This window comes from Danaus plexippus (genome assembly GCF_018135715.1).
Source record: "Danaus plexippus chromosome 9 unlocalized genomic scaffold, MEX_DaPlex mxdp_24, whole genome shotgun sequence".
Taxonomy (NCBI): domain Eukaryota; kingdom Metazoa; phylum Arthropoda; class Insecta; order Lepidoptera; family Nymphalidae; genus Danaus; species Danaus plexippus.
The window spans coordinates 3812204-3835819 of record NW_026869847.1 but is presented as its reverse complement, the minus strand read 5'-3'; the positions used below and the strand labels follow the sequence as shown (position 1 = coordinate 3835819).

General features: G+C 33.2%; 2 protein-coding genes across 6 annotated transcripts in view; both read left to right on the top strand.

Annotated features, from left to right (window-relative positions):
* Window positions 1-6760, top strand: part of LOC116767696 (Ca(2+)/calmodulin-responsive adenylate cyclase-like) — a 61254-nt gene extending 54494 nt beyond the window's left edge. The window contains 12 exon segments of the mRNA XM_061527171.1: window positions 15-293; window positions 377-678; window positions 968-1098; window positions 1101-1126; window positions 1636-1719; window positions 1924-2070; window positions 2321-2534; window positions 2603-3076; window positions 3079-3898; window positions 3970-4206; window positions 4313-4391; window positions 4469-6760. Coding sequence (XP_061383155.1) covers window positions 15-293; window positions 377-678; window positions 968-1098; window positions 1101-1126; window positions 1636-1719; window positions 1924-2070; window positions 2321-2534; window positions 2603-3076; window positions 3079-3898; window positions 3970-4206; window positions 4313-4391; window positions 4469-4888 — 3213 coding nt within the window. The 3' untranslated portion in view covers window positions 4889-6760.
* Window positions 6761-8269: 1509 nt separating this feature from the next.
* Window positions 8270-23616, top strand: part of LOC116767187 (partitioning defective 3 homolog) — a 41046-nt gene continuing 25699 nt past the window's right edge. For 4 of the 5 annotated variants that reach the window (XR_009753568.1, XM_061527177.1, XM_061527178.1 and 1 more), the window contains exon 1: window positions 8270-8792. Coding sequence is in view for 4 of the 5 variants with exons in the window: in XM_061527177.1 (XP_061383161.1) it covers window positions 8673-8792 (120 nt within the window). In the remaining variant the exon portion in view is untranslated. Of the gene's footprint in view, window positions 8793-18247; window positions 18442-20099; window positions 20409-23616 lie in introns of those variants that run through there. The other variant, XM_061527176.1, reaches the window with a different exon arrangement.

The following is a 23616-nucleotide window of genomic DNA, read 5'->3' as shown; positions in this document are numbered from 1 at the left end:
ATTATTTATTATAGTATCGAGCTTCGACTGACGGTGGCTGGGCGGGGTCCCTCAGTGCCGCTCTCGGAGCTCTGGCCGCTGCAGGGGCGCTCCAAGCTGCTATACTACCTCGGACCACCATACTTCTTCTCCTATTTGTGACAGCGTTTGCCTGGTCTGCCGCCGTCTTGGCCCTTACTCTTGCCGCTCGACTGAGACTCATACCTTGCGATGTATCCAGACCTTTTGCTCTCAGGAATGCTATTACTACTTTCACCATCGTTCTTGGTTACGCTGTTGGACAAGTTAATGTCGTAAGTCATATTTTCATCTCCCGAGTTTCTTGATTGTGATATTTGTGGTAATGTTAAACTAAAAACTTGATATTTCTTTTAAGATAACGTGTCGTGAGATCGACGTTTGTAAAAAGATATCAGAGAACACGACCTCGATGGAGGAAGTAAGATCCGCTACCGGCGATGTCGCAGCTGCTTTGTGGAGTAGTAACGATCATTTGGCGTGTCCTATACCCTTGTATATAACGCTGGGTTGCTGTCTCAGTATGCTGACTGTGGCTGTGTTTCTGCGCTTGCCGATTTTGGTGAAAGGAATACTTCTAGCTGTCATGACAGCCGGATACGTAGCTGTTATTTTGGGATTTCATAGAGATATCTTCGACTGTTACGACCTCATGACGGGGTAAGTAATTTAAATTATTACATAATGTTTTTCTTACATTGTGTGTCAGTAGAAATTGACTGACTACAATCACACGAAGGTCAAATTTATTGAAAATATTACAAAATATGGACGAGCACAAAGCTCAGAATAGGTTTTCATAAATGCACCATTGAACATAGTGTAGTTAGTATGATAACTTGCAAAGAACAAATTTAACAAGATATTCATGAGACGTCTATAAAAAGTCCCATGTGTAGACACATACAAAATACGCCATGTTTCAACAAAATACGCCATATCATTACAGCACGGGTCCAATATCATCGTCATACTCTTCGTGTGCGTGGACGATAGCGCTGGCGCTGGCCGTGTTGCTTCACGCTCGTCAGACCGAGTGGACCGCCAGGCTAGACTTCTTGTGGCAGGTTCAGGCGCGAGATGAAAAAGAGAAATGGATGCACTGCAGGTAATATATATCATATGTAGTTGAATCCTTAGAGATGACACCAACTGTACAGAATCTTTCAGCTGTCAAATATTTCTTCTATTGTCCATCGAGCAAGTAACTTGTCCAAATACAATCTTTTGATCAATTAACATATAGATAGTTATTACTGTGCTCCTTTAGAAATACTCTTATGCAAAAACATATTTGTATATAATAAATCGCTATACGTTGTCTAAGGCGCTACAATCACTTAAACCTCAGAAATAATCAAAGTATCAAACACATAATATTCTTTGTGTTTGTAATTGACAAACATGGCTCACTTTTGTTATCTGAAATAACAAACACTTTCTCCAGTAATATCCATATGATCTAATTTGCTTTAACTAATTACACATACTTTACAACGCTATTGTTTTTATTGAAAAATTATAATACGTCTGTAACGAACTGTATAACAAAAAATTGTTTTAAATACAGAGCATAATACGACGAATCCTAAATCCTTCCAAATTCTTTCTTTTCAGGCATCTAACCGAAGGATATTATTTAATTTACTGCCAGCTCACGTCGCAACACATTTCTTAGATAACCAATTCAGAACAAACATGGTAAGCAATTATTACAAATAATCGAAATGTTTTCTAGAAGGAAAGCGTATGTAAATCGATTAATATAATATGCGAGAGAAACAGTGAATCATACGTTCAGGTTTCATTATTGCATAATTTTATTGTATATTATTTCCTGTCCATTTATATTAATATGATCTTTTTTTTTTATTTTTTTAAATTTGTTCTTTGTATCTTTCACAGGATCTGTACCATCAATCGTACCAACGTGTGGGCGTGGTCTTCGCTTCAATCACCAACTACCATGAGTTCTACATGGAGTTAGATGGAAACAATCAGGGCATGGAGTGTCTAAGGCTCCTTAATGAGATCATAGCTGATTTCGACGAGGTGAGAATTTAAACCTATTGATTAGGTACCAAAAAATAGGGTATTGTCAAAATTTTATTTATGGCTTTGAAACTATATTACCATATATTTCAAATATTAACTAAAAGAAGAAATTAAAAGAATTCAATGGCTTTATAGACTTTAAAAGTTTCTTGGTTCTTATAATTTCTCGTGATATCTATCACATAAACAACAGATTACTTTCGAATAAAGAAAATAGTATTTGATAAAATATTTCTGTGTGTTCCAGCTATTAGGAGAAGATCGTTTCGGTGCCATTGATAAAATCAAAACGGTTGGATCTACTTACATGGCTGCTGTCGGGCTGATACCAGATAAGAAAATGACCGATGACACGAGCACACGGAAACATATGGCCAACTTAGTAGAATTTGTGTTCTCAATGAGAGACAAACTAAAAGATATAAACGACAATTCCTACAATAACTTCATGCTTCGTGTTGGTAAGTAAATTTATATAAATAATCAGAACATTGCTTAATATTTTTTAAATAAACTTTATTTTGATTAGGTATAAACGTTGGACCAGTGGTAGCTGGTGTAATCGGCGCTAGGAAACCTCAGTATGATATCTGGGGCAATACAGTTAATGTAGCCTCTCGGATGGATTCTACTGGGCTACCGAACCACACCCAAGTTACTGAGGAGGTATATCAGGTGTTGAAGGACATGCCTTATCAATTTGTATGCAGAGGAAAAGTAAAAGTGAAGGGAAAGGGCGAAATGACTACTTATTTCTTGACCGACAGAGCACCTTCTAACGGAAATCTGCATAATCCGTCTAATGGTCAACCTCAAAATCCACCTACGGCTTATGGCGGCGTAGCAACACCTCTAGCGATGTTACAAAACTCAGCCCGAAGAACGGCCACCCAACCATCTAGACTACCTCCCGTTCGAGAAGCCTCGGTAGCGGGTGAGAACGAACCACTTTTGCCATCCAACGGCTATCATAATGGCAACAATCACAAAGGCAGCAAAGGACGAAGAATAAGGAGTCCGAAGATACACCTCCTCCTCCACCTCCCCATGGCATAAATGGAAATCCTCGTTGGCCTCCCCCTAGAGCGTTAGTACCACCTTGGCCAAGACCACAAGAGACACGACCTCCGGCCGTACATAAGAGAAGGCCTCCTGCGAGACTTCCCAGACCACGGTCTAGTGAAAGCCTACCATTAGCTAGAAGTCCGAGAGTGCATTCCTCTGCTGATGAGTTGAGTTCCCTTACCCGTTCCCCTAGTCTTAGTTCCTCAGATGAAAGTTACTCACGAACAACTGATGCCTCTCCTTCCCCTCCGCGACCAACCCCATGGCTACCACCTCACCGACCTCAACGAAATGATCCTAACCCCTCATACGACTACCCACCCGTCCGTTTAAACAAACCGACTCCAAACTTTATTAATGAAATTTATGCGAAACATAAATTAAATAAAAAACCGTCACTGGACGATAAAATCCTAGACGGGAACTTCGGTTTTCAAAAAGAGGAAGAGAAACTGCAGAGGAGCATAATAAATATGCTTCAAGCTTCGGTTAAGAGAGACAGTTGTTGTCAGACTGATAAAAAGGATGTACCTCATCGATTTACCCAAAGAACCAGTTCATTCTCGAGTTCAGGAAGTAGACCGAATAATTTGAAACATTTGAATCACGATAGCAGAGAAGTTTTCACTAAGAGAAGTCCGTCGGATGTAGCCTGCGTACCGCCATTCGAAAGAGAGATTCAAAGACTGCTCGAAGATAAAAATCTCATTAAATTAAACTCGCCCAAATCTGAGAGGAAGGAATTGAAACTAGAATTAAGGTAATTGCTTCGTGGCTCTAACTATGTGTTATAAATAATATATGTTCCTTAATATATATCTCGCCTTCCAGGTCACCCCACTCTTCAATGGAGCTTCGTAATAACAACAATAACAGTAGTCCACTACACGCGGTTGGTCTTGCGGCTATTACTCAGCTGGTTCGCCGTGAACCGAGTCCATCTCGACCACGCCCTCCCCCCTCACGACCCTCCCCTCTCAAACCCTCCGCGGACTTCCCCGGCGTCCTACCCACAGATGTCATCGTAGAACTACCTTCGCCTACGCATAAAGCGGAACAGAATACCGGGTAAGTTACATAGATATATATACTTTTTTATGAATTTGAGAACCATTTTGAGAACTTAAGAACCATTCATAATGATATGAAGATTCTAATGAACCATATTTAACAGTGTGCAAGGTTCTAGAAGTTCGGAGATGACATCTTCCAAAGATAAACAGGAGAAGGAAGTACAGGACAGACTTACTCGGGTAAGGTGTATTAATTTATAATAAGAATAATATACTACAGACAACAATATGTAATCTCGCATTTCATTTTCCTATAGATTGCCACCTCAAACCATAGAGAAATGGGTCTATACGGGGAGAGTCAGTCCGAATGGAGTTCGTCGTGTTCGGAGGGCGAGGGTGAGGGGGACGGGGGTCAGCCGGAGAGCACAGGTTATACAACCGATGACCCCGCACTGGAGAATGTGTCCATGCTGAACGAGGCTGGACTGACTGACGCGGAGGCGGCCCTCAGCGATGTAAACTCTTGCTACCTGGACCGTGACGATGACGTGTCTTCCCGCGCTTCCTCTCGTCTACTCGACTCCGAGGCGCTAGTGTCGCTGGAGTCCCTCAGCGCCATCTATGATTCGGACGAGCCGGCTCACCGCTATCTCGCCAATATACGCACCGTCAGCGAATCCATTACACGGAACTTCGGCCAGCCCGCACACGTCACTGACGAGAGCGACGTCTAACTGTTTACGAACTGTTCAAACGTCGATTCCTTCGTTTAGTTGGTAGTTCACTGCTGACTCGATCGTTTAGCTCTGCCGCTGTATGAACCGCTGACGTGCCTGAATGTCCGAAGCTCGTGTGTTCTCTATATTATATAAATTGTCAATATGTACCTATAAATAAACAAATACACTGTATATTATTCATTGTACATTCACGAGTGCCATTTAATGGATGCTCGAATCATCTAGAAGTACGCGGTGATCTCTACAATTATAAGGTGCTCTGATTTAGAATTATTTGTTGTTTGTCTTGTGATAGATGTCGTTATTTCATTATGACCGACCAATATCTGTTAACATCAGTGCTTAGAGTAAGGGCTGGCCCCTGGACTGTATTTCTATTGAAGTCACTGGAGATGTCTATTGTATGCGTGATTGGAAACTGGAATGGTTGGAATAGAAATGTATTACTACTGCATTTGAATATATAACTATTGTTACCACAGTCTATGTACGTCTGATATATTGTAAACGGTAAACCTTTTGTTTAACCATTATATAGTAATTTTAAATTTTAATAATTTCCTTGTCTTGAGTCTAGTCACTCCACACTGAATTCGATGTATTCGTTTATTTATTAGCGCACGTCAGATATTCCTGTGTTTCAAATTATTACCAAAAAAAAAAATCCGAGTAGTTTTTGGACTAGAACGTTATTGCCATATAAAATTATTGATTGTAGCAATTTTTATCATCAAAATTCAAAAAAAAATGAGATCGTTAACCAACATATTTTTTAAAGTCTATAGGTTTCTTGTATAAGTTCGTTTAGATGTTTAAAAAATGTTGTTACCTTCACATTTTATAGTTCATAGAATAAAGTACAACCATATTACACAGTATAGAATATTTGTTGTAGAATATTCTCCGGTTTATTAAAAAGTTCTATTATAAAATTAATAGTAAATTATACGTCAATTTTGATGATTATATTCGTAAGTTAAAAAAAAAAAATTGGATATAATACTTCCCATTACGTCAAATCCTGTTTTTTTGTTTAAATCATTTACGTACTTAATTTCAATAACATATTTGTTTCAGCGATCACTTTCTCCTTATTTCATTACGCTTCATTTCATTAATCGAGACAACGTATAATTTTTATTTATTAATATCTGGATGGTGTGCTCTCTGAGATCTAGTGGGTTGTTGATCTTTGTAAATATTGTTAAACACTCGTCTAACATAAGTAGTGTATCATGCTGTGAAGATATATCTTATTTTTGGAAGGGATCTCTTATTTGCAATCGGTATTTTAATTACTTAAATTTCTCTCTTTAAAATGTTTAAGTATAGTGCCAAACGTTTTAAGCACACGCTTATCTATTTCTTATTTAATCTGTCAAATTATAAGTTTTTCAGTTCTTAAGTATTATTAGCGATGTTTATCTTTTGATTGTTATAATGAACGAATTTCGATACATATAAAAAAAAATATATAATCTGTAGTTGATGATGAAGATAAAAATTATAAAGTAGAAATACCTTAAATGTACAAATTGTTTAGCAATTTGATGACTTTCAAATCATACGTAACGTTTTATTTATGTATTGCGGAAAAATGTGAATGAATATAGTTTAGGTTTACAAATAGTTCTGTTTCTAAAAATTATAATCTAGATAAAAATATGAGTCAATTGAAACACTTCAGACATTTTCATACTGTATAATAAGTTTTGAATGGTAACCAAATATGTCATTATTTATCAATTATTTTCTGTATATATTATACATTATTGCTGCATATTTAAGACTTACATATTTTATTTATTTTAATTCAACTAAGCAATATTAATTACACATTATTAAAGTGATTTACATAACCTCAAATTTGTTTAATTCTGTTGCCTGAATACCTATATAGGTTAACGGATATAAGTTACTATTTAAGTTACCTATTGTCTCAAAGAAAAATTGAGGTGAAAAACTCAGATTCCTAAAAACTTCATAAATTTGTAGTGTTAAACAAATAATTATATATTTTTTTTAATTCACTTAATGGCGGCTTAGTTTTTCTTTTAAATCAATTATCCGTATATTTCTCCCATTACAGGGAGGTTATAAAATTGTGATAACTTTTAAAATGTTCTTGAACGTATCAAACTATTTGAAGTTAAATATTTATCATCTATGTGATGTACTCGTCGGTTATGGTGTTGTGTACCGCATACAAATGACTTTATCCTTGAATTCTACACCATGGAATCTCGTAGCGCACTTCCATGGCGGTTACCATTGCATCATTATTATACAACTTTGTATTGACGTATAATCTAAATCTAAGAACATGATGTAACAGACGAGATGCTTATTTTGAATTATCAATTTATGTATTTATACGTGACATTAACGTTTCTAACGATAACATATTTATTTAAAATATTAATTGAACTCTACAGTTATTTCATACAAAGATAAAGCATTTTATTTATTTGGAAAAAAAATGACAACAAAAAACAAAAATACTTAAATATTTTTTAGACACGTACGAAGTGACTTTATCAGGATTACGTTTCATAAAACTTGTTAGTTTCCCACCCAAGTTATGAAAACGATTTTATTTAGAGTGTTTGGAAATCTATTAATAACATCCAAATAATGTACTAGGAATTCATGTTCCTTGTTCCATATTATGAATAACAACAAATAACAAAAAGAATTGCTTCTGTTAGTCCTAGACAATTTCGGTACAGTGGCTCATTTAAACAAAACCTGCTCAAATAGTGAAAGCTTACGTTTTTGACGATGTAGTTTTCAACATTCTGAATCAAGTATTACTTTTTAAGCTGATATACCAACGGAAATGAAATCTACGAGGAAAAAGATAGTAGTAGTAGTATTACATATTAAAACGAGAGTAGATTTATTTAAAAGAGAAAGGTTATTAAATAAAAACACTTATTTTACATGATTTCATAGATGTGCCATTTTATTATCGATTTGTTATGAAATTAGGCGGTTGGCATGACAACATTGATTTGTACAATTTGCCTAACTTATAATCGCTCGTAAGTATTTTCATTATTATTAGTTTAGGTTCTTTCTATTTCTTAAAAATAATTAAAAACACTAATAGCTCGATTTGTCCGATGACGGTTACGTGTTACAAAGGACGCTTTCATTTAAAATTTTTATAGCAGTTGGTATGTGAATGAAATATAAAATACACATAGTGCGGTAGCGAGCAGGTATGACGCGTCAGAACGGCGCGGCCACCTCCACACGCGGTCTCTGCGCAGGCGCACAGCTGCCCGCGCCACGCCGCCGGTGATTGGCTGCGAACAGGAACCGGTCTTAACCCGCCGCACCCCACCTCGCCCCGCTACAAACTTCAAAACGAATTTTTACTCATACCGTTTGTCATGACCGTTGCTGTCGCTGATCGCGCTCTTAATGCTCGTATTTCGCGTAATCTTATCGAAATGTGCTCGATGTTGAATGTCGTTACTGAACCTGACTACTAAAAATACAAACAAATAAATCGCTCATATTATCTCGTGCAAACGGCCGTTTTATATTCGCTATGAAAACTTACGACGAAACCTGTGGTTTGGCCCTTTTTGTTTCAACGGTGCTTTGTGAACGAATTCGACGTAGGGCTACCTTCGCCATGTGCGTCAGATAGTGCTGTGCTTCTATTAGTTTTTAGACAAACTAATATGTTAGTAATAAATGGATCTTGCTATGTGTAGTGAGCGCAGAGCGCGCAGTTTTAGTGATTCATAAAGTGAGTAGTGTCAGTATGAAGGTGACGGTGTGTTTTGGTTCCGTGCGGGTTTTGGTACCTTGTGGCGCTGGCGACCTCTTAGTCAGGGACCTCGTACGGGAAGCTACGCTCCGATACAAAAAGGCTACTGGACAGGTCAGTTTTTTTTTTCAATTTACTAGTTCCGTCATAGACGAAGTTCTCAAGACACTCAACGCAAGCATTATTTCGCGGGTTTTTGCGGCCATTTCATTGGCAGACGAACAAATACTACTTGTATTATCAAACAAATATGTTTACTTTATTCTTGTTTATATCTTCCGGTATTACAATATTATAAGAGCGTTAGTAATAGAAACTCTACAATAAATGTCATGACTTATAATCTTGGCCGTATCTTGTTTTTGCGTATCTAATGATCATTTCACTATGGAATGCATGATCGTTGTGGCGCGAGAACCACTTTCGCGATAATATATCAGATGAAAATGCGTTTGCGCTAGCGGTGTATCAAGAATATGCGGTCAAACTAGATTCATGCACGACTTGCTTAAATTTTTGCAATAGGAACGAAACACTTACGACGGGCTCTATTTGGTTTACTTTATAATAATTTTGATCAGGCCTTAATAAGTGAAACGCATGAATTGTTTGAGTTAAACTCGTGTAACGGAAATCGTTCAGTAAAAGTTATGTTCTCTGGATAGATACTAAAAAATCTCAACATAGCAAAACATTGATTTAAAACAAATATATAATCTGTAGACACCTGCGGGATGTTATGCTCTAAGTGAGATCGTAGGAAGCAGCCGTCCTTGCTAGTTATTTGCACCATGATACATGAGAGTTGCAATATAATTACATCGATTTACATCACAAACGAATAACAAAGATATTTTCAGTCAGTTCCATGTTAACATTCAACCTCGATATTCAGATGGTTGGCTTACTGTTTGAATAGCGACTAAATTTTAAATCTATAAAATAATGAAACAAAATTTTAATTTTAAATATAGTTAACAATTAAATGTCGTACTTAAGAAATAATTTTTGGTATAATTTAATGCGATGACTCAGTTCCTTGTATGTATTATCAAAATATCTGACATAAGATTTTTTTTTATATTAAAACTATATATACATAAATGTATTATAATATGCATTTAAAGCAAATTTTCCACATGATCACCGTTTATTACACAACTAAAAGGTCGGAGCACTAGTTAACTAGCGATAAATAGTTGCCTGGTCTATTGCCTAGGTATAAATATTATGTTACAGACGAGTTTATCGATCAATTCCTGTGACTGCTTCCTTGGTGATATCGATTTTGTCGAACTGGAAGTATTAACTAACCTTCTAACCTCCTTCAATATCAGAACAATTTCTTTTAATCAGCATATAACTACTGTTTATAAGTTAATCTTATTAAGTAATCTGAATTTGTTTTTTTTTTTTTTGCTAAAAGGGTAGATTCGTTTTAAAGTCTCATGTTAAAAATTTATTGTCGGGCATAAACTATGAGTAAAGCTGTAATAGGCTTAACACAATGTTTCCTTTAATGAATTCATGCAGGTATTCGGCTTAAAAACTATAAACATCTATTGTAGTTCGTTGAATTGATATCCAACCGGTTCTGAGAATAATGACGTGACACTTCTATGATGTTTCGGCTGTAACCCGGCGTGGTCAGATTCATGTTACCTAAAAAAAAATGTTTTATTTATAATTATATCTCACACGTTCTTAAGGTAAGTAGAGGTAAATTTTGAAACTGTTCTACAAAAAGTTAATTAGTATATCATAAATGTTGGTTATTTTGAAATAAATCTGTATTTCAAGTACATATTAATTATGCTCTGGAAATACTGAACATTTTTTTATTAAACTTTCTCGGAATGATAAAAAAGCCAGTAGGACTTACATCATTCATAATACGCTCTTCGAAACTGCTTTAAGGTAAAAACGGTGACGAAGTCGCGGGTTTTATAATTTTAACATTAATTATTGGTCAAGCATATAAAAATATCTATTGTGTACGCTTAGGGTTTACATTAAAAACTTTCTATATTTTAATTAAAGTCCTTGCCTGTGGACATTACAATTTATTTATGAACATTATTTAAGTTTCAAAACGCTGTATCCCACATTCTGCTCTCCGTTCCATAACACCATCTGTAACATTTTCTGTCAAGTGATTAAATGTGTTGTTCTTTGTCCGAAAGCACTTAATTTTTTCTAAGATGGCCAGCACATGTGGCTCTTGAAGAGACGATTATAATTTCTTACGGGAAATATATTGAAGTACGTAATGTGTGTTTTTATATTTCGTATATAATATATATTTAATATATTGTATCTATTTTTTATCTTGTAACATGATAAGGTAACTGGGACAAGAAAAGAAAAGTATCGGAGTATATCTTAATTAATACTTCAATCTATAATAAACAACGTCTAGTGTAATAGTATTACAATGAATAAAACATACAAAGCATTTAAAAGCGAACAAATTACATCCCTAGAGGAATCCATACAAGTCAGGAACGATCCAATTAAATAACGAGAACGGTGACCAGCGTCTTGATTTTTAACAGAGTGCATTGTTGGTGGCATAGCATGCATTTCATTTACAGTGAACTATGCATATGCGACGAAATTAATTTCAGCTAGGTTTTTTCCTATGTAGTATTCTAAGTACTTTAGCAATGCCTTCAAAGATCATCTCTATATAAGCCGATTTCACGAAGTCAGATTTGTAACCGATTAGAAATGAAGGTTATGAATACGATGTATGTAATATTTTTGTGTATGAAAAATATTCCGAAACAAATATAAAGAAATTGGAAGCGAATTGTTTAGCTAAACATGTGTGTATGTTACATCATATTATTATATATATTTACTGAGTATTTAGCCAAAGCTGATGATCTTAATGAGGTTTCTTTATCATGAAAAATATTTGATTTAATTGATGGAGACATATAAGTTACATCGGAATCGGTTTTCAAGGCAGTTTTCAAGTTATTTCGTAATGGAGGACGCATCTTCAATTGCTACTAGTTGTCTCAACTATTTCTGTAGCGGTGAATTATGTGGTATCTTTCTTTGAATGTTTGTAGACAACGAGAATGCTGTATTTCCTATTATGGGATGATTTACGTCTATCCATTATAGTGCATAGAATTAATTCTAATAAGTTTATTTTAATTAAGCTTGAAGAATGTATTATTTTAATGTTAAATTCTTCTTCGGTGTGTCAATTTTTATATTTAAAACTAAGAATTTCATTCTTGACACTTAATAATCGAGATCCGTAGGCGTTGGCAAAGGATTACTCATGCGCACGTGCAGATTCAAGCACAATGTCCAATTATGCGACAATTCTCCATCATGCACTCGACTAGTTGGTAACGCTTACATTATTATACATTTGAATGTAAACAGTCTTTCACCGTCTGCAATATGAGTATTATGACCCTTGGACCTTTAAAATTTAGTGTTGGCGTAGTTAAGAGCTAACTTTGTCCTTATAATTAATTATTGACGTGAGCGAAGCCAAAGATAGAAGCTAGGTAGTTAGGCATATTATTTAAAGTGTCCTATCATAGGATGTACGTACTACGGACTTTTTGTTAAAGATACTAATATATATATTTTTTTATCGAATTATCTACGAAAATTTTCATAATACTCAATTCCTACACAACTCCCATATTTTCATTTCGACTATATAAAGTCCATAATTGCATAATTAGGAAATATCAAAATACAAATTCCTTCCACGATATAAAACAAAGAAACAAGAATATTTTGCGTAATGACCAATACAAATAGTATTATTATATAACATAAAAATTACTTGAAATAATAGCCGTATCAATTTTGTTTCATATAATTTTCCTATCCTCGTCAATAAAGACGTTTACAGCTATGTTGTTAATAAATTCGCAATGGCATCAAACGTCGTTAGTTAGCCATAATCACTCGTGACTCATGTACATTCGCCGTGAACATAACAATTTACCACGCATCTATGTTTATTATTATAAAAATACCAAATCAATACAAAAATTCAAACCTCTTTTTATATCTCTTGCCAGCCAGTAAGTTGTTTATAAACGATCTAGCTTAGCTATTTATATAATATAAAACTTATTACGTGAAACGTTTTGTTTTCGTAGTTTTTCGTTGATCGACCTTGCACATAAATTGTTTTGGGTGATAAAAAAAAAAATTAACTTAAATAAAACGTGTTCCACAGCCGTGGAAACAGCTATTGTATATTCGGTTTGTAATTTACGTAGAGAAGAGATAACAAAGACTTCTATAAAAACACAATTATACAATATATAACTAAATTAAGTAATATATAGAATTTAAGGTTATATTCTATGAGTTCTAAATTTACGGAGCTAAGATAAGAATGTTTGTTAAGTATAAGAAATCTACTGTTACCAAATCTACCTGTTTTTTTTTTTACCTGCACCTGTTATTTCTCACGCAGGTATCATTCCGTCCCAGACACGGATATTAAAGTACTTTAGTTGATTTTTATTTCCTGCCCTTTTCATTTTAAAGTTGCTTTTTGCTATCGTCCACGCAAATTTCTATAATTTCTTCGAGAAACATTAAAGTTGTGTTATAATTTTTTTTTTAAGTTTAAGCTTGAAATATATTATCCAAAGTACGAGTAATAAAAATATATTATGCAATAGCTTATAGCATTTGGCTGTAATTTTTTTTTATATAACAATTTTGTTAAAAGTACTTAAACATAACAAAACATAAATAATATGTTTAGTAATAATTTAATCAAGCATTTAACACACACACAACTTAGGTTCAGCTAAATACGTTATAAAGCTAGTAATCTCTTATATAAAAAAATGAAAACAAATTTTATATAAAACAATAAGTTCAATTATAGAGAGTAAAAACAGAGAATTAAAAATAAAAATAATTAATTTTATTAAGTATACACAATGTCATAGTGGTTGATACGTAACAGCTGATAACAAGCGATCAGTGGGGAAAGCTTTACCAAGATCTAAAACCGACCACATCAATACCATCAAACACCATGCTAACCCAACCCACCCGTCCAAGGTATATCCACTAGACTACTAGAGAGTAATTACCTCATTCAAGTCGCGGCGGGACGGTTAAGGAATGCTGCCCTACCTGAGACAAAATACTCGTCTAGTCCCAATCAATTCAAGTGTTTTTTCTTCTCCGTCACAAGCTCGTGAGGTAAAATCATTCTTAATCCCTTTGTATACTAGAAGTTTCAAATGTTTTCTTGCTTTTAAATGTATCGCCATTAATATTATTACATTAATTATCTCAAGGTTATTTTGTCCGTTAAATTGAGCAATCGTTTAATTGTTAATGTAATTAAAAATGTCTTGTTGCTGTAATATCCAAGTCGCAGTACGACTGAAGGAGTCATAAATTTAAATAACGCGTAATATTTGAATCATTCTTTCCTAGTACAATATATACCGATCTATTAACAAACAATTCTGAAATCACACATAATTTAGGGATAACCATTTAAGTTTGAGTTTCCGTGTAAATTCCGTAACTAATAAAACGTATCGTATTGCTTTAAATTTTCATAACTCAATGTTTACGCTTTGTTATTAATTTATATGGTTCGCAATTTCCTTGTTATGTCTGGCGTTACAAATGCACGTGCATATACATATATTGTTTCAAAACTGTGGCAAGGGAACAAAGCGTTGAGGTATGTATTTAAACATCGTGGTACGCACGCAGGTACCTGGGACGTGTTCACGGATCCATTGTCCAAATGTATTGTACAGCCTACTACCGTTCTCGGGAACGACTCCAGTCCATATATTAAAATGTCATCAAATTTCCTGGTAATGTAATCTAATCTTCAGTATTGTTTCGAGCTCCACTTCAGATTATGCGCCATTAAGTTCATAATGACCGGCGGTATCATTGACTCAATATTATACATACGCTGCCATCATTGATATCGGCTATCTAGTAAAGTTTTGTAACCCACTTTTTTGTCCGATAAGAAAAACGGGTTAAAGTCTATCTATCTACATTATTGTATTATATGCAATATTTACCACATTCGTATTTACCTAATATTGCTTAATATTCACATAGAGAGTTTTAATTTGTGTAATGTCTACCTTTTTTTATATACCTAAGGTATATTGCTGCTGCCCTGCGGCGTTGACAGCGTCACCGCGCGAGCGAATTTCTACGTATGAACAATTTTATTTATTTGGTATTAAGGGGAAGTTACAATTCCCACGGATGTCATCCTTTGCTGAACACCCCGTAATTCATTTATACGAAACAAGCGAACCGAAGAGCACATCAGTAACACGCTTCCGACCACTTGGCTCGACAAATGAAAGTAACATCTTTATTAAATGCAACTACTTCTGACCAGTTCGCTGATAGCTTAATATGATTGGTTTTTTACTCTATTGATTATTTTTATATATAATTGTATATATGTATTATACATTAATGTTAAATTACTAACATCATATTTATTCTTTGATAAACATTTCAGTTCCAACCATATAATTTACTAAAGACTAATTTTGACATTAACAGAGACATTAAATGTCTATATATATTACAAATTAGGTATTCCTGTCAGATTAGCATGAATGAAACAAATTTGCAAAGCCCGGGTTGGACTAACGCACGAAGGGTTTCGTATCGCTATCTAAAAACAGAGCATAATGAAAAATAATGTTTTATGAGACTTAAATATATTAATTAATTTAATTCAAACGTACATTCCTCCTGAAAAAATCATTAGTTTGATTATTAGCTTTTATGAGATACAGACTGGTGTTGGAGGGACTGACGATTTGACAGTCCGCGGAACCCTAAAAAACTCATGACTACCATACAAAGTTGATCTGAGTACGAGTATATGTATATTTATTCTACTTGTCTTTATTCCTTTCATCACATTATGTTGCAGTCTGAAGAAATATATGACTAACAAGCTCTTACATATAAAATGGAAAGTTGAATTGTATACTTATAAAACTATTTCGATCTAAATTTACGTTATCTTTTTTCATCTTCTGCAATAAATTATTCTTGTTTGCCTCTAACGGGGTCGTTTACCTTATTTTTGGAGATTGCGTTACAATTTTATCTATAACTCCTTATAAAGCCGTGGTTACGACGAATATGATTCATTTAAATAATTAAAAAAGTCAATATTAGTTTCCTAAAGTAGTATAAATAGATTGCATATTTTTTATTAGATACATATGTATAACTAACTGCAATAAGTTGTGTGAGTATTGTCGTTTGAATTCAAAGGACGTAGGTACAGCCGTTTATAATAAAGTGTTGAAAAGTTTTTAATTCAATGTTATGAAAGTCTTGGTAAAAATCAAGGTCACAGCAATACCAATATCGTACTTGTTTTCATAATGTATCTATTGTTCCGTTGGGAAATTAAGTTTCTAATACTAATACAATATTGTAGAAAAACTGTTTTCCTTCAATTATGTATTCCAGCAAGACTTGATACATTGTGTTACTTTAGAATCTTATGTTTCTATTTATTTATTTATTATACTTTTTATATAAAATAAATATGACTAATTCGATAGCGTCGCCTATATTTACATATAATTTGTAGGTCAATACTCGTTACAAATTCGGATCAAGTTTAGAAGGTTTGAATAGTAATTTATGTAAATATCAAGTGAGCGTAAAATAACTTAGAAATCGATAACTCAGACGCCAAGTTACAATTACATCTTACGAAGGAATTTCAGCTATAAACGATACCTTGCTGTTACCTAATAGAAATATAGAACAGGGGTATGATTTAAAATCAAACACTTCCTGGTATTATTTATATATGCAATGAGAACTTGATGTAATATTTGTAGATACTTTTGTAAAACATTAGATAATTTCAACATTTTAAATATTTTCTTAACATTCTCAACAAGACTTCCATAATTATGTGTTGATATTTACGGTGATACAAACTAATTGTGATAGGTTTTGGATACAGGTTGAGATTATAGGACATAGCTACACGAACTTTAGTGACTGAGAAAGCTATCAATGATTGCATCATGAAATTGTACAGGTTTATGTGTAGTTCGGATCTAAAGTATTAATTCTAAAAAAACACAGTTTATACGACCTTTGCTATTGTGATAATAATTCTAGTACTTCATGTCTGTGAAAGTTAAAGAGCATTATAATTCCACAGCTAGGCCACGTCACTTAAAGATGTGTAATGTACTCAAAACATAACATGTGCATGTTTTAAAGTTCATGAAAATTAAGAGGGTCTCGTCTTGATGTTACGTCGGGCAAACCTCTAACTCTTAAGGCTGTCTGTTTTTGTGCGTACTATAGAAATTTCAGATTTATAATAATTCATTTGTAATGGACATTTTTCATTAATTATTTTAATAAAAAAGGTAATAAATAAATTTTATCTTTTGTAATAATTAATAAATACATATTAGGATAAAACTATAATTTTTATAACTAAAATCAAATTAATTTTTGTTATCTACAATTATATATTATTTTCTGACTGACGTACCTATTTAAAAAAAAGTTTGATCTTTATTAACTGTGACATCTAGCGATTGTTTAATTCGTTAGTTAGATTGACTTGAAATATATATATAAAAAAAACAATATGCTTTTGTACGTAATTGCAATAATATTTGAATAAGCAAAGTGTATAATTTGAAGTAATAAAGAGTAATTTATAAGTAAATTGTAAATCTTATTTCAGTTCATGCTGTTAATGAACAAGTTATCGTAAAAGTACATTGACAGCAACACAGATGGCGCTCGTAAAAACTGTTTTTATTTTGTTAAATTATTTATATGAAATTACTTTAAATTTTATAAGTTTTAATAATAAAATGACCACATATTATAGTTTTTTTAATATGCAGTACGCCTCATAATTTTAAAACGTTAACACGTATTGAAATAAATAAGTTATGAAGATTTGGTACGACGTTGTAATACTAAAGATTTGATAAGCATATAAGTATTTATATTCTAGTACAGTACAGTACTTAGTACCTACTGTCAAGTACGGAGTATTTACATGAAATGTGTAGAAACAAAAGTCAACGTGAAGATATTGGACGGTTCATCTATATGAGCCCTTTTCAATTTGGAAAGTCAGTTGTCCTTGGTATGAACTGGATCAGGTCAGGGCACCCTGGGGTGCGAGCGTTACACCGGATGCTTCCGTCGCGGCTCGATACACAACACAACTCGGTATCCTGTTTTATCCTTACATTTCTATAAAATGTAAAATTAATTGAGGATAATTGTATAACACAGATTTCTATTTGATTTTTAGCTGAAAGCTATTATACTAGTTCCCGTAAACCATCGCAGTGTCTGATGAGGCTGAATAATACTTGGGGTCATGTTATAATGTTCTTAGTATCTCAGGTTATGTTGGTTTGTTTACGCGAGGGTAATGGACACCTCTGAGGGGAGCGGAGGCGATCTACCGGTGGCTGGCCCCCTTCCCCCCCAGACACTGACGCGACCGGCGCACGCGCAGAAAACAGAGCCAGTCGCCCGTCGTCGCCGCGCAGCCTCTTGTTTGTTTACATTCGCTGTTTTATGTGATTATAACCTTTACAAAAACTCACGTAATTCCATACTTTTTTTATTAAGAAAAGACCTGTCTCAAGGGTGGAGAGTGTTCAAGTGTGATCGATTGCCCTTTATACGTGGCAGTGACTGAAAGCATTGTCGCTTGTCGGACCATATTACTAAGGTATCTGAACAAAAGTTGCACAGGCCTTTGCTTAGCGCAATAGTGAAGGTTTAGAGTTTGGATAGTGCGAAATGAAATGAAACAATTTGAAATAATATCAATGTAATGAGGTTATGAAGAGTAATGATAGTGTCTAAAACATACTTAGAGTAATTCATTTGTTTCGTGTTCAAAATAATTGGTGAGCTGTACATCATTTGCTGGGTACAAAATAAACAAAAAGCGAACTTGATTTTGCTTAGTTTTTTTGTTCCTGAAGAATCAGTGTGGCGTGACTACACGCAAGTACGACGCCCCTTGTATTATAATGGATAATGCAATAATATGTAATTACATATTTGCTAGATCAAATCAAACGATAGGTGCGAGGCGTTTTATTTTACTTCTTGCTTTCTCTCCTTTTGGGTAAGGTTATTATAGAATTACCTGCTTTCTAAACAGAGAAAAGAGCTATTTGTCTTATTTAAATGTATCTTTTTTATGTACTTTAATCGTACACGTACGTGTTTATAATATAATTTGGATTAAAATTTATGTGAAAAGAAACATAAATAAATTTTCAAATAATGTATATCATTGTTAGGCTCTAGTTACAGAGCATGTACATATAAATTAATAGACGATCGAGTACACATCCGAGTATGTACAATGTACATATAGGTGTGATGGACTTGTCAATAGATAGTAATGAGATCTTTTGTTGCCACAATGGTTCATTGTTGTGAAGAGTCGCTAACATAATAACTGGCAGTGATCCACATACCCAGATCACAACTTAGAAAGCTAAATCAATGGTTCGATTTAATTTATTCTCTTTAAAAAATATATATATATGAAAAAAGGGTTCAATTAATTTCATTTAATGTTTATTTAATTTATAATATTTGTTAGCATTAATTAAACAAGTCTCTCACACTATCTTCACCGCGATCCTAACAATGGCTACAGTCGTTATTTGGTAACAGATTGTACAATTTTATAGTCAATTGTTCAAATATCTGGAAGGTGTTGCTAACGAAGAGGTCCTAAGCAAAAATATATTGTAATTTAGCCATTCAAATCAATTGTACTTATTTAGTGCCTTAATACGCATTCATTCATAAACTAAAGTACTGTCCCACAACAATGGCAAGATTAACCAGTGATTAAGAACTGCAATTATATGCATTTTGTTATTTATTCGAGTCCTGACTCAGCGGTTTTTAGGTCATTAACTATTTTAGAGAATATAATAAGAATTGTTGCATTAAAAAATCACAAAGCAAATTAGATGGTTTAAATAAACCACGTAGAAATTCAGTGAGACAAGCACCAATTAATCTGTGTATTTTTTTGTTACTAAATAGTTCAGAATATTAAAAAAAATAATGTTAACAACAGATAAAAACGCTCCACTAATAGATTTATAATGAATGCGAGGAGTATATAATAACTAAAATATTTCATTCTAAAGTTAATCAAAATATTCTCAATACTATGTTTTATAAACAAATATATATACGATTGTTGTTGCCTTCTTCAGAAACAACACGCTATTACACTTTCTTCAAGTTCTTCTAGATTACAGCTTTGAAAAAACCTAATCTAATATTATTTGGAGAGCACGCCTATCGTTTGATTTAAGACAGCCTAAAAAACCTGTTAATTATAATATTAAGTAGGAGTGTCGTCGAGATAACACTACGATAACGCACTCAAGGCTGAAGAGAATGCGTCTGTCATTCAATTAGTGCTTTTCGTGCCGACTTATCGCGACATTTCTAAATAGTATTACATAAAATAAACAGTATGTGCATTGAAGTGATGGTGACCTTAAATTTGATGGTTTCTAATTAATAAATAATAAAATGAAAGACACTCCACGCTGTGAAGACGTGGCGGACAAGTTAGTGCGGCTGTTCGGATGGAGACAAACATATCCCGTGCAAAAACTCCAAAGGAACTTATTACCCAAGGTCAATGAAAAGGTAAGAAATAAAATTTAACCTTAAACCTTAAACTACGTAATAATAAAACATACAATAATAACAACTTGATATATAGCACATACATATAAAATAAAACATGCAATATTTTAAACACGTCTGTTACCAGAGATTTATGTGATAGTTTTCGTAATATCTTACGTAAAAATACATGATGGGATTTATAAAAAAAAGTATTCTGCTCAAATATAAGCAAGTCATTTTTAATTCTTTTCTACCTATTTAATTTTCCATTTGGTACGTAATCAACTTATTCGGTATGCATTTCGAGACGATTTATTATCCATTATTCTATAGAAACATACATGTTTCTTTCTTTATTAATTGTTATCGATATAAATGACGATTTAATAACGACTTATTAATACGCGACGTGTACTTTCACGGTTCCTATTGTGGTGGAAGAAAGTACATAATTAAGTCAACACTGTAGATGCTATTGCCTTGTCGATGGTACGATACTTATACACGCAACACGGTCAAAGACCTTACATGAGCCAGCCACGCCAAAGGGAATCTCAAGAGGCTTAATACATTAGAAATAAGAAGCTCAAACAGATTAACTAACTAAACTCATTATTTGGAATCGATAATAAATTTCTGTTGCTTTGTATTAATTGAGATTTGTCTTTGTTTTCACGTCTATTGTTTTAGAAAACCTTGAATTCAATGATATCGCCTAGAGGACGTAATTGTCTTTCTCGTCAAGTAATTAACTGAACTGAACTGAGAGCTTCTATTAATACTGAGTTTGTAGAACTGATGCATACATGGAATGTGATAATGTACACACCTTGACAAATATTTGTATGTGATAACGTTGATAACAACTGAAATTAATTTTAATGACAGTTTCCATATTTTCTACTGAAAGGCGTATACATATCCTAATAATAAAAAAATAAATGTATAGGTTTATATTTATCTATTATTATATGTACTTGAAAATTAAAATACCTCACAGGTTGAAAATTGTTAAAGATCGAATTTGCATTCTGCTCGTGTGCTCTCTTCAAACCATTTTCCTACGTCTTAACGATCTAAGTATTTGTAATTTAACAATTACTTACGCAAATATTGACTTAACAAGACGTTCTTGTTTTTTTTTAATTACTGACAACACAATTCATACACACACTTATATATGTGCTGTTGACTATAGCAGCTCAATTCTGGGACAAAAAAACGAGTTTTAAAACTCTGTATATTGAGCTTAAAAATAAACGTGTTACATTGATAACCAAAACATTTTAATAGACGTTTGTTAAATGTATTTTACGAGTAAAGTTCTTTTATTAATTTGTACATATTTTATGTATATTATTTGTATTTGGACAATTCAGTGAGATTATATTAGGATACTACTATACGGACGCAATGTTGAATTCTTTTATATTAGATGTTTGTAGTTACTTTTCAACAGCAAGGCCTTCAATACTATACATACAAATATGCGTGTTATACATTTTTGTTTTACTATTTTAGGTTATAGAAAAAATATTATAGCCTACGTGTGTGTGTATTACCATAAGTTACTAACACACGCTCAATGCTAAGAATGGTTTTTCGAATTCGTAATTGAGGTGTTATATCTACAGAATGCTTAAAACAAACGATCCTACTAACAGTTTTTTATTTAATGTAATTTATTTTCAATATATGTATTTGGAATATTTATTTCGTCAAAAAATTGTGTTCTATTTATTACATTAATAATAATCATGTACCTATGTACTTTATATATCAATATATCATTGGTCCACAGGCTTGTATATGTATAGCAAATAAATCTAAACACACTTATTCACCACTCACCGCTTACAGGAGACCTTGACATACAATTCTTGAATGTAAATAGACAAATGCAAATTTATGCTATGTTATAATTTTGTAATTATTAAAACAATTCTATAATCTTCCTATTCTGAAGAACGGCTTAAGCTGACCTGATTTGTCTCTTGTTAGTGTTGTCTTGCCAGCAAGGATTTCTTCTGTAATTAACTTTATACCACATTTTTATATATAATTTATTCGGACTATCTTAACGGGTTAGTTTTAAGTTTAACAAACAATCAGCACATTTTATAAGTTATAATACTAAAGTTATTGGAACAGTTAACGTTCTAGACAGGTGTGTGAATATAAACCATTTCTTTGTTTTACTGAGACTGCATCTTGAACAAAAATCATTACATGAATATTTGTATAGTTATTCTAAGGATTGTATAAGAAAATTTTTGGCATTTATTAAATAACTGTTTCTTCTTTGAGCCCAAACACTTCACTTAGTCACTCCTTGTAGTCGTGAGTTTAACTCCCTAGGTATGAACATAATGAACGCTAAGGAAATTACTCCCTACACTCATCACAGAAATGCATTTTGGTTTGCATTAAGGGTTACCGTTTTTTTAATTTTTTTTTCAGTATTTTTTTAGTTTCTTAATAGTCTTTAAGTTTTTTATAATTCAAATGACTGGATAATGATAATACCATAGCACTTAAATGTAAATATATATATGTGTACTAGCTGTTACCCGCGACTCCGTCTGCGTATGAAAAATAATAAGAAACATCATCCGGGATCTTGTAAAAAGTATCCTAAGTTACTTTTTATTACATCAGCTACCTGCCAATAAGTCCCGTTAAACACGGTACAGCCATTTTAGATATTAGCCGAAACAAACATACACTCGTATTGTGTATACATATACATATATAAAAAAGTAGGAGTTGGTGATAAAAAAAACAAAAATTTAGGGTTTTATGTATTTTTGATGCCACATTAATAAAAAAATTCGTTCAAAAATAAAAAATAAAAAGTTTAAGGGTGAACAACCCTTATCACTAAGGGGTATGAAAAATAGATGTTAGCCGATTCTCAGATCTACTCAATATGCTCACAAAATATCATGAGAGTCGGTCAAGCCGTTTCGGAGGAGTGCGGGAACGAACATTCTGACACGAGAATTTTATATATGTGTATATATTATTATGCCCAGATAATCACACAGAATTGTGAACGTAAGCCAGGGTAAATGGTGATTTTGCTTAAAAAGATACTCAAAACTTATCAGTAATTTATAGAATTTCACAAATTATTCAAACAAATTTATAAGAGTGGGTTACAATTTTTAAATTAAATTTAATTTGTTTTCAAATAAAATCATACTATAATATATTTTATTTACGT